Source organism: Cucurbitaria berberidis (genome assembly GCF_010015615.1).
Source record: "Cucurbitaria berberidis CBS 394.84 unplaced genomic scaffold K460scaffold_3, whole genome shotgun sequence".
In the NCBI taxonomy this organism is placed as follows: domain Eukaryota; kingdom Fungi; phylum Ascomycota; class Dothideomycetes; order Pleosporales; family Cucurbitariaceae; genus Cucurbitaria; species Cucurbitaria berberidis.
In genome coordinates, this window is record NW_024468937.1 from 2,592,628 (window position 1) to 2,602,686 (window position 10,059).

At 52.1% G+C, this 10,059-nt stretch overlaps 4 protein-coding genes across 4 annotated transcripts; 2 read left to right on the forward strand and 2 right to left on the reverse strand.

The window, feature by feature from the left end:
* Window positions 1–614: 614 nt before the first annotated feature.
* On the forward strand, window positions 615–5,111 carry K460DRAFT_311793 (uncharacterized protein). The gene is made up of 2 exons (XM_040930199.1): window positions 615–3,741; window positions 3,802–5,111. The coding sequence occupies exons 1-2, from the start codon at window positions 836–838 to the stop codon at window positions 4,838–4,840; spliced, it is 3,945 nt and encodes a 1,314-aa protein (XP_040787980.1). The 5' UTR covers window positions 615–835; the 3' UTR covers window positions 4,841–5,111.
* Window positions 5,112–5,174: 63 nt separating this feature from the next.
* K460DRAFT_366304 (plus-3-domain-containing protein) lies at window positions 5,175–6,983 on the reverse strand. The gene is made up of 2 exons (XM_040933341.1): window positions 6,412–6,983; window positions 5,175–6,362 (listed from the first exon to the last, which is right to left on the reverse strand). The coding sequence occupies exons 1-2, from the start codon at window positions 6,956–6,958 to the stop codon at window positions 5,650–5,652; spliced, it is 1,260 nt and encodes a 419-aa protein (XP_040787981.1). The 5' UTR covers window positions 6,959–6,983; the 3' UTR covers window positions 5,175–5,649.
* A 625-nt stretch (window positions 6,984–7,608) lies between these two features.
* K460DRAFT_376851 (COQ7-domain-containing protein) lies at window positions 7,609–8,612 on the forward strand (the record flags this gene model as incomplete). Its single annotated transcript, XM_040934923.1, has 2 exons — window positions 7,609–7,770; window positions 7,947–8,612. The coding sequence occupies 2 exons, from the start codon at window positions 7,609–7,611 to the stop codon at window positions 8,610–8,612; spliced, it is 828 nt and encodes a 275-aa protein (XP_040787982.1).
* Window positions 8,613–8,882: 270 nt separating this feature from the next.
* Window positions 8,883–10,010, reverse strand: K460DRAFT_283907 (carbohydrate esterase family 16 protein; the record flags this gene model as incomplete). The annotated part of the gene is made up of 4 exons (XM_040928691.1): window positions 8,883–9,018; window positions 9,079–9,714; window positions 9,762–9,845; window positions 9,895–10,010. 4 exons carry the CDS (start codon window positions 10,008–10,010, stop codon window positions 8,883–8,885), a joined length of 972 nt encoding a protein of 323 aa, XP_040787983.1.
* Between the last annotated feature and the right edge of the window lie 49 nt (window positions 10,011–10,059).

Consider the following 10,059-nt stretch of genomic DNA (forward strand, 5'->3'; position numbering starts at 1 on the left):
TGTCGCATATGGGGTTTGGTGCAATTGCCGCCTGCGCCTAGAACATCGTTCGCACAGCGAATTGATTAATCTGAAGTACACAATATTGGTGAAATAATGTTGTAGCTCTTGGAAGCCTTCAAGATCGGCCATAGCCATGGGCTGAGCATAGGAGGACATCCTCGGCCTTTAGCTGGGGCATTTGACGCGCCATGTAGAGACGAGGCCGGCAGCTATGGAGTACCATATCGGCTTCCTGACCCATGATGCTGAATGCTGGATGCTGAATATGTCCAACGACGATGATCTCATGGTGGTGTAGGACAGCCGAGGTGCAGAGCCTGAGGTGAGAGTTAAGGCGATCTAATTGCTTACGCTTCGAAGTTGGATGTACGTTGTGGAACGATGGCATTAGTAAAAACTGTAGGTGATCCGTACGCCGACACTGTATAGTGGTCATTCAAGCACCGAGTCCGGGTTTTGAAGAAGCTCTCACAGGAGGGAGAAAGTTGAAAATCCGTGGATGCGCCGAAAAGAGCATAGCGTCGCTTACAAGCCACATGTGGCAGACGCGCGACGCGTCGCGACTTCCGTCGCGTGAAGCTCGGACAAGCTGTCTCCCCGCCAGCCATGCACTTTTGCAATTGAACATCTCCACCACTTCTTGCATCAGCATCTTTATTATTTCCGTTGAACAATCTCTATCTCAACCACAGCTGCGGAAAGAAAGACCCTGCTAATACTCTTCCATTATACCCCTTTACCTTCTTCGACGTGCACCGTTGTCGACTGCATCAACAAATAGAACCTCGATCCTCAATTACAATACTCGGGCAACGGAGCGATTTTGCCTACAATGAGTATCGAAATGGATTCAGAATGCGAAACAACAGTAGCACCACCCAATATCACGCGCTCATCGCCCTCGGCACGCGCAGTTGACGCGTCCGCCAAACCTCGACCCAAGCTGTTGGCAGCTTTACGGAAACCGACTACAGAGTCCTCAGGAAGCGAAACCGAATCTGAGAACGATGTCTCTGTATCTGCAGACGAAGCCTCAGCTATGCCACCAACTACGCAATCACCCACGGTTTCACGGCAACATTCAAAGCCGAATGCGGCTGATAACGAGGAAGAGAGCGACGGAGAGGCTGCATACGAGCGTCTGAAGAAACGACTCGCCGCTACTAAGAACTCAATAAAGGCGCAGAAGGTTCAGAAAGAGTCGCATATTGCTACTACCGTCGTAAGCAGTGAGGACGAGGATATGCCTGTGCGAACAACCGCCCGCCGAAACATACCGAAAAACACGAAGCCCACAAGCCATCCCGCTTCGCCCACCTCGAGCGTTCGATCACGGCGATCATCACCAGGACTGTTCGTAACCCCAAATGCGTCGCCAGCGAAGAAATGGTCGCGAACTGTAGCAGATGCTGGGTCCGGATCAGACGCTTCTCCACAGCCCTCGCACAATGCTGACCTACAAGCGCGGGTACGGCGAATACGCGCGGAGAGACTGGCGAAGCAGCAAGAGGAAGAAACAACACAAGTGAAGCCGAAGAAGATCGCCCGGCGGCAAGTAGATCAAGGGTCCGGTAGTGATACGGATGGCGAAAATGGCAGACGACTCACCCAACAGGCTAAGCCAACTCGCAGGGCCGGCAAGAAGGCGTTAGAAGCAATGGCTCGCGATCAGCAGCGGATAAGTCGCAATATGCAGCTTACTCATCAAGCTAAGACGAAGAAGAGATACTCGACAAAAGACCTGTTCGTCCGGATGGGTTTCACTGCACCTGGCGAAGAAACAGGGGCCCTCCCAACTCCTGACGCCAGCTCTGCGCTAGCGTCCTCCGACGCAGAGGTAAATCAGGTCCACGACACTCCACCAACAAGCCCACCAAGGGAAGAGGAACGCCTAGAGAAGCATGTTTTACCGACTTCTATGGCAACACCAACAGCCATGGGCGCTGAGCAGGACCAAGATCAGTCGCCTGTGTCTACGAAACTGGACAAGGGCAAGGGACGAGCACCCGAGTTCCAACATCTTCCCCAACATCCATGGATGAAGCAGGAAGAGCCAGTCATTATCCAGAAAGCTCAAATCGATTACACGAAGCCTTCTGATGACGTTATGGTGGAACTATCAGATTCAGACGACGAACCCCGAGTAGTACAAGCTAGGAGCAGGTTCCCTGTTTTTGATCGATTGCCAACGAAGAAGCAACATGAAAATGCGTCCTTGCTACACCTACGTTCTCTAGCTCAATTAATAAGATCCCCACCGAAAGGGAAGAAGGGTCAAAAGTTAGTCACGCTTGCTGAAATGGAGTTTTCTCTAGCCCAGAAAGCTCGCCAACAAGCGAACAAAGAGCGAGAGGAAAAGATTGCTGAGTTGAAACAACGAGGTCACACTATTGAGACTGAAGAGGAGAGGGAGCAGCGCCAAGCGGAGATTGAAGACATGGTGGCACAGTTCGAGAAACAGAGGCAGGAAGACCTCAAGCTCGCTAAACTAGAGAGAGGTGAAGCGAAGAAGAATGGGGAGACTATTGATGGTCTACCTTCTAGCGACGAATCAGACGGTGACTACGTTGGAAGTGGAGAGGAGAATGTGGATGAGGAAGTCATGGAGAATGAGGCAGAGGAAGAGCTTGAGCTTGAGCTTTCAGGGTCCGAGGAGGAGGAGGATGCTGAAGTGAAAGACTTGGCAGACAATTCCAATGGCCTCATCAACGAAATGGCGGACGAGGACGAGCGTTTAGAAGAAGCGCCTCAAGTACAACATGTCGATGAAGACGCGGACATGGAGGACGAGGAAACGAGCGCACCTATCCGCACGCGGACAATCAATAGAGCTCGTAACCGGGTGATTGATGACGATGATGAGAGCGACGCTGACGCACCGAAGCCTGCTTCTCCTACTCAACAAACCACTCAAGACGACGCCATGGCAGCATTCGGGTTTGGGAACACGAACGTTGGACTTGGCTTGACACAAATGTTTGCGGGTACCATGGCGAACCTGGAATCGGGCTCACAGTCTACACCTGCTGTCAACCCTGCACCAGAGCAAGACTCTCTGGACTTTCTACGAAGTTTACCGGATACTCAGCCTGGTGCAAACTTTAGTCAGGCCTCCGACTTCATGGTACCCAACAGCCAGTCATTGATGTCCCCACAGAAAGATTCGCAAACTGGCACGGAATCCCAATTCAGCTTAGGCATCAGCCAGCTTATTAGGAACTCGCCAGCTTTCTCTCGAACGCAACTCGAGGACTTCGAGCCCACCCAGGATGCAGGTTTTTCGTTCTCCCGTTCCCCTGCAGGGCTTATCCCGCCACCTTCAACTATCGATACTGTCATGATACCAACTGCCGAATCGCCGATCAAGCAAAGGAAGGGCAAGCTTCAGCGCGGGCGAAAAGAAGCCGTTGTTGAGCTCTCTGACGTGGAAGCGGACCTCTTGGAGGCTGAAGAAGTTGCTAGCGACGAAGACGACATCCAGCGTCCACCCAAGCCCAGAGATGCTTTCTCAAAGATGAAAAGGAACGCTAAGAAGCAAAAGGCTATCGACGAATTTGACAAGAAGACTAGCATGGCCAAGGATGCAGTCATGGAACAAGCTGATGAGTCTGAAGACGAGTATGCCGGTCTTGGAGGTGCTAGTGATGACGAAGAGGGTGAAGAAGATCAGGAGCTCAAGGATATGATCGACCACAACGAGGTCAATGTGGATGAGCGACAAATCGCTGCCTTCTACGCGTAAGTCCCCACCCACCATTAAGTCCCTTCTGCATACAACAAAGTACTGACACACACAAGTGATAAGGCCAAGAAGGAAGACGAGAAGAACATTGCCGATCTCTACAAGAAGATCCAAACTGGTGGTCTCCGTAGACAAGCCGGCGGCCGCGATGGCTTCGACATGTCCGACTCTGAGGATGAGGCCGAAGCGCGTCAGCGGAAGAAGCGCGCCGAGTTTCAGAAGATGTCCAGAGAGCTCTTGAAAGATGAACGTGTCAAGAAGATTGCGGATGATGAGAAGAAGAAGGCGTTCTTCAACACGTTAGCGGACTTTGCAGATGAGGGCGATTACGAGTTCCTAGATATGCCTGCTGAATTGGGCATGGATGTGGATACCTCGCAGTCTCAAGAGGATCTCCAGAAGGGCGACGGGTTCGAAGATATCGTCCCTGATTCTCAGACTGCGGATTCTACAAGCATGCCAGCTCCCGCCAACCCCTTGAAACGCAAAGCCCCCGACTCGCAGAAAGAAAATCGCCCACCGCCCCATCTCCGCCGCACCGCTGGGTCGGACAATCTAACACGGAAACCCATCACATTTGCCGACGTGCAGAACTCTGTTTCCGAGCTCTTGGAAGATTCACGTATCATTGTGCCAGACTCGCAGTATTCCGAGTCCGAGTCCGACGATGAGTCTCCTGCACTGAATGCAGTTTCACGGAAGCCTGTTGTGGACCGCCTCACACTTTCGCGGACGTCGACGATGTCAGAAGCGGCGGGCGGAGATGCGAATATGGCCTTCCACGCACCCTCTCGTGCAACAACTACACCAGGCTTCAATTTACCCTCGCTCATTCGGCGAGCGACAGGCAAGATCTCCTCTACCACGAGCCAAACCTCTTCCGGCGCCAACACGCCTACTGAGAGTACGGTGAGGAGAGGCGGCACGGGTAGGAGTAACATCCACGCGCAAGCGAGAGAAGCGGAGCGACAAGCTCTGCTAGAGAAGAAGGATGGGAAGAGGAAAGAAGCTTTGAGGAAGAAGGTCGAGGGTGGAAGGAAGAGGGCGGGAGGTATGAGGAGTGTGCTTGGGGACTTGGGTGGTGGGTTTGAGTAGGAAGTAGGAATTGCTCTGTTCTTTCATGTATAGCGAGCGTTGTTTTGGAGTATGCGAGGTTAGCGTTTCCGTATTATAGATATGGAGGAGTTGTCATACGAGGTATTCTGTAGGTTCATCTCACGGATGATTTATTTATTTATCTTAAGAGCCCCGGATCGTCTCCTGAATGGGTTATCTACGCGGTTTTGTCTACTATACACGATTTGATGCATCTGGTACACCAACACCACATAGTCTGCCTGTCTGTTCTTACATAAATACACACTCCAAACCATCAAGTCTCATGTACCCAAAGCACTACTTTGAGAAAGTATGTAAGCATCAATGTGAGGTATGATATACTTGCAACGACTTGAAAAGAACAGCATCGTAGGAAGAGGGTTGTTCTTTCTAAATTACTACTAGTCAGGAATTGGGGTATGATGTAGCGCAACCACCGCAGCGCATAACTACCGAAAAGTCTTCTAGTTCAATGCAAGATATGAAGATCTGTTGTTTTCCGCCAAGTTTCCAGGCTCCCAACGCCGTGCAATGTTTGAACCTGACTGGGGAATAAAGGCCAGTAATGAAAGAAACCCGAAATGAACAGAGGTAGGTGCTCTAAACCAAAACTTTTAACTAGTCAAGTTAGAAGCATCTGATTCGTGGACGCTAGTGACGGTCGCGATATCCCAAGTGGTCGTGTAGATGGTAGGAGATCCACAAGATGATCGTAGGATGGGCGACGTTCGTCTGCAGCTCTTCGACGACAGGCGCATAGAGAATCTGCTCATGCAAGCCAGATCTCTTCTGAATCTGAAGAGTACTTAGATCTCAATGTCGACGCCCATATCCATGCTGGCAATAATGTCATCATCCATCTTCGGCTTCCGAAACGTCGGTAAGCCCTTCCGCTCCGTCTTCTTCTTCTCTTGGGGCTTTGGCGTACTCGCCCGCGAGCTTCCATCGCCATCAAACAGCGCATCGACGTCTAGATTATTCTTGTTGAGCATAGCCTCTGCCTGTGCCTTCTTGGCCTCCTCTTCCGCCTTCCGCCGTGCGGCTTCTTTCTTCTGCTCAAACTTCTTCTGGCGCTGTTGATCAAGCTGTGCTTTCCGTACGCGCTCTGCTTCTAGTATGCGGTTCTTGCGGTTGAGTTCAGCGATTTGGGCGGCAGCGGTTTCGGACTGAGTGGCAATCTTGGGTTGAGCATCGGAGTTGCTTCGGTGGAGGAGGTGAGAGTATTTCTTGGATTTGGCGATGCGTGCGCTGATGTCGGCGTCGGTCCAGTAGTGGTTCTGGAGAGCCTTGAGGTCATCGTATTTCCGCTGTAGGAAGGATTGCGTAGGAACCTTGGCGTTCGTTTCTGAGAGGGATTGCCTGTAAATGTCGAGGTCGGTCTCTAGGAAGCGCTGGTTCGACAAGAACTGAAACTGGTAGTCCTTCTTCACTGACCCATGCTGTGCGACGACGTATTGGTCTGTTGCAATGCGCTGGCCGTTCTTGCCTTCGAACACGTAGGGTTTGCCTGTGGAGAAGCCTGGAAGATGGGTTAGTGAGATGTCTCTCGCAGATGCCGGCTAACCTACCCTTGATCTGAGCCATTTTGTACAGGGTCCTCCGTTGAGCGTCCTGACCCACACCAACGCGTCCAAAGGTGCCAGTCATGGCTTCCTCGAATCCGGGGTAGAAGCAGACTTCTGAGAAGAAGCCTCTACCAACGCGGACTGACTCAAAGTCGCGCAGCGTGGCGGGGAGCTCTTCGCGGGCCTTCTCTGGTACTCGATCGTCCCATTCGACGTCACTGTCGCCATCAGCGTCGAGATCTGAAGGGCCATCCCGATCTGCCGAGCTCGACCTCCGGCGGCCGTTGCGCCGGTCGTCTTGTCGCTGTCGTTGTTGACCACGTTGTTCTCGTTCGCGTTTGTATGCCTCGAGCTTCTCATTCTTCCTGGGCTGCACCTTCGGCCGGCTACTCTTGCGCATCGCATCATCAGGGTCCTCGGAGTCAGCCTTCCTCTTTCTGTCATTCTGCATAGCAGCACGCCTTGCCAGCTCTGCCTGGAAGTTTGCTTTGCTCATCTCTTCCGCGCGCTGTCCCAAGATCTCTTCTCGCTCTAGCTGCGACATGCTCATGATATTGCGCTTGTCTGATTCATCGACGTATTTGCCCTCTAGGGGATATGGGACGTCTGCGCTCCGTTCTGGTACGTCATCGTCGCGGTCTGAGTCGGACTCGTCCATGGCGTCCGATCCTAGTGAGTTGGGCGACGAGGCTGCGGGCGACGAGCTGGGCGGGGTCAGCTTCATGCTGTGCAAGGGGGTACCAGAGGCCAGCAAAGAGATAGATGGAAGGATGGAGGTTGGATCGGAGATGAAAAGCAAAGCTGGTAGATGCAAAGGAGCAGAAGCGAGACAGGGCACTCACGCTTCGCCTTCTTCGACGTCTGCATCTTCGTCACCGCCAGCGAGGGCGAAGAGCTCATCGTCGATATCATCGGCAGACATGGTAGGAGAGGGCCTGGAGGAGTTTGCGATGATTTCTGGGTGGTTTGGCGGGTGATGGAGGCGAAAACAGCGTCGCAAAGGCGGTGGTGGGCGGAAAAGTCGTGGTTAGGGGTGAGGACGAGGAGGGTGGAGGATATCTGGACGGCGGAACCAACATTGAACGCTTGCGCACGGACCATGGGCATACTAGCGTGTAGTGAGCGCATCATGCCCAACATTCACCCTCAGTTGAACAATCAATCACTATTGTCCTCTTCTTTGTACAATAGCCACGCAGCATGTCTTCTACCCTTCTCTCACCCATGTCATTAGTGTGTCGAGCACCTCGCGGCATCCATTATCCAGTTTTGGACTTTCTTGCCCCATGTACCATATCCGCAGTATCACGCCAGAGCTCGCGATTCCATACCTCACCGCCACGCTCTTCACAACCACCAATTGTACGTGATATGATAATAAATCTAGCTGGAAAACTGTCTAGCTGTGTCTGTAATACACCATAAAGCAATTTGAAGTCCCATCAGGAAGCTGCGCGAAGCAGTCCAAGCATAGCTAGACATAGTCTAGCTGTTCACACACCAAGTTAACATCTAGCTAACCATACCGCCACGCGCAGACACCACAGCCATCAAATACAACGAATGCCCCGCCATCACAATCCCCACTGCCCTCCCAGCCCTCGAAAGATGGGCCAACCAAGCCCATCCGCCCCCTCACCCAAGAGCAAAGGGCTTTCCTCTCCTCCGCCCTACGCGTAAACCAGACCGGCGAACTCGCCGCAATCCTCATCTACGCCGCGCAATCTCCGGTATTAACGCGCTCCCACCCGCACCTCCGGCCCTTGATGAAGCACATGTACGACCAAGAAGCCGGGCATTATAAGTACTTCAACGAAGTCATTTCAAAACACCGAATCCGCCCCACTGCCATGACGCCGCTCTGGACCGCCGCCGCCAGCATACTCGGCTGGTCCACGGCTGTCCTGGGCCGCGAAGCTGCAATGGCATGTACCGAGGCTGTCGAGACGGAAATCGGGACCCATTATAATGAACAGGTTGGAGTTTTGGTTGACTGGGCGAAGAAGTGTGAGGCTAGGGGGGAGAGCTTGGGTCCTGAGTTGGAGGCGTTGATTGGCGAGTTGAGGCGGATTCGGGACGAGGAGTTGGAGCATTTGGACCACGCGGTGGAAAATGATGCGAAAGCGGCGAGACCGTATGAGGCGCTTACGGAGGTGATTCGAGGAGGTTGTCGGGGGGCGATTTGGGTCAGTGAGAGGGTATGATCATAATTCTAAAAGGGAGGAATTGTAACTTTAGTGTTATATAATGTATCGTATGACGTGATATGAACAGGGATGCACGTTAATGAGTATTTACATGTCGGCCTTCTCGTAAGGGTTAAATATCGCGGCTTTGTGGCCATACACGCTTTAAGACATGACTCAAGACAGCAATCTGAATATCTACAGCGAAAGCTCTCTCCCACTTCTTCTACGCTTCTACTCTTAGATCAGAACATGGCTTCCATTCAACCAGCTCACAGTGATGTCCCCTCACTTCAGCAACTCTACAATAGACGCAGCCGTAGCATTGTGCACCGGGAACGTAGGATGCAAGTCGTTAAGCCACAGGTACTCGTTGACGGGGTAATCGCAACTAGGATCTTTCGTGTACCAAGTAGGCGTACCACTGTAACAATGTGTCAGTAACTCCATACTTTTCTCAGCACAGCCTTGTCAATTGACTTACTTTGCATACGCCTTACAGAAACCCGTAACGTTCTTCAGTCCCGCAGTCTGTTCGAAGCTCTTCGGGTCCTCGATAACAGCATTAAACACACCCCAGGTATCATGCACGAAAACCGTCACGCCCTCATTCTTCGCCTTGAACGCAGCCGCCAGAGCGCTGAGACGCTTGTTCCAGTCGAGAATCACCTTGCCCTCATTCTCCTTCGCGTACCCGTTGTCATCCTTGTTCAGTGTCAACGGCGCAAGATTCACCGGCGGTGTACTGAGAAACAGAAAGTTCCGCGCGCCAGCTTCGTATACTTGGTCGAGCAGTCCTGCGTAGACGGTGAAGATACTGTCATATAGAGTGGCGTTGTTCAGCCACCAGCTGTTTCCCACGTCGTTGATGCCGATGAAGAAGGCGAAAAGCGAGGAGCTGGGCATCCATGGCAAGGATGCATTGGGCGATGCGTATGTGGGGAGAAATTCAGTTGTGACTTGGTCTTTTAGAGAAAGGACAGTTGGCTTGTAAGGCGTTACGAGCGCGGAGTCGACAGTTGCGCCGCCATAAGCAAGATTATAAGTAAGGAGGGCGCTGGTGTTGTAGGTAGTTGTCAAGAAACCGACCCAGTTAGGGCCATTTGATGATGTCCAGCCGCTGGGTTTGTCAGTGGTATCTTTTTTCGAAAGAGAGGATAGATGTACGGATATGGCGGGTTCCCAAAAGGGTTCGAGAGGTTTGGCTGCGTTCCATTTACATCGAATCCGGTCTGGGTGTAGGAATCACCGCTTAGTTATATTCAGTATTTGTGCAGGTATTTGATTCAGAGGTTCCTACAAGACGAAGAAATGCTTGACGTTTTTCCATCCCGACCACGCTGAAGAGTTCGTGGGATATGGTGCTGCAAGAACAGAGGTCGCAAGCGACAGGGCGAGAGCAATTGATTTGACCATGATCTGAGTATAAGAAGTAAAAATGAAATAGATCAAAGTTCTCCTGGAC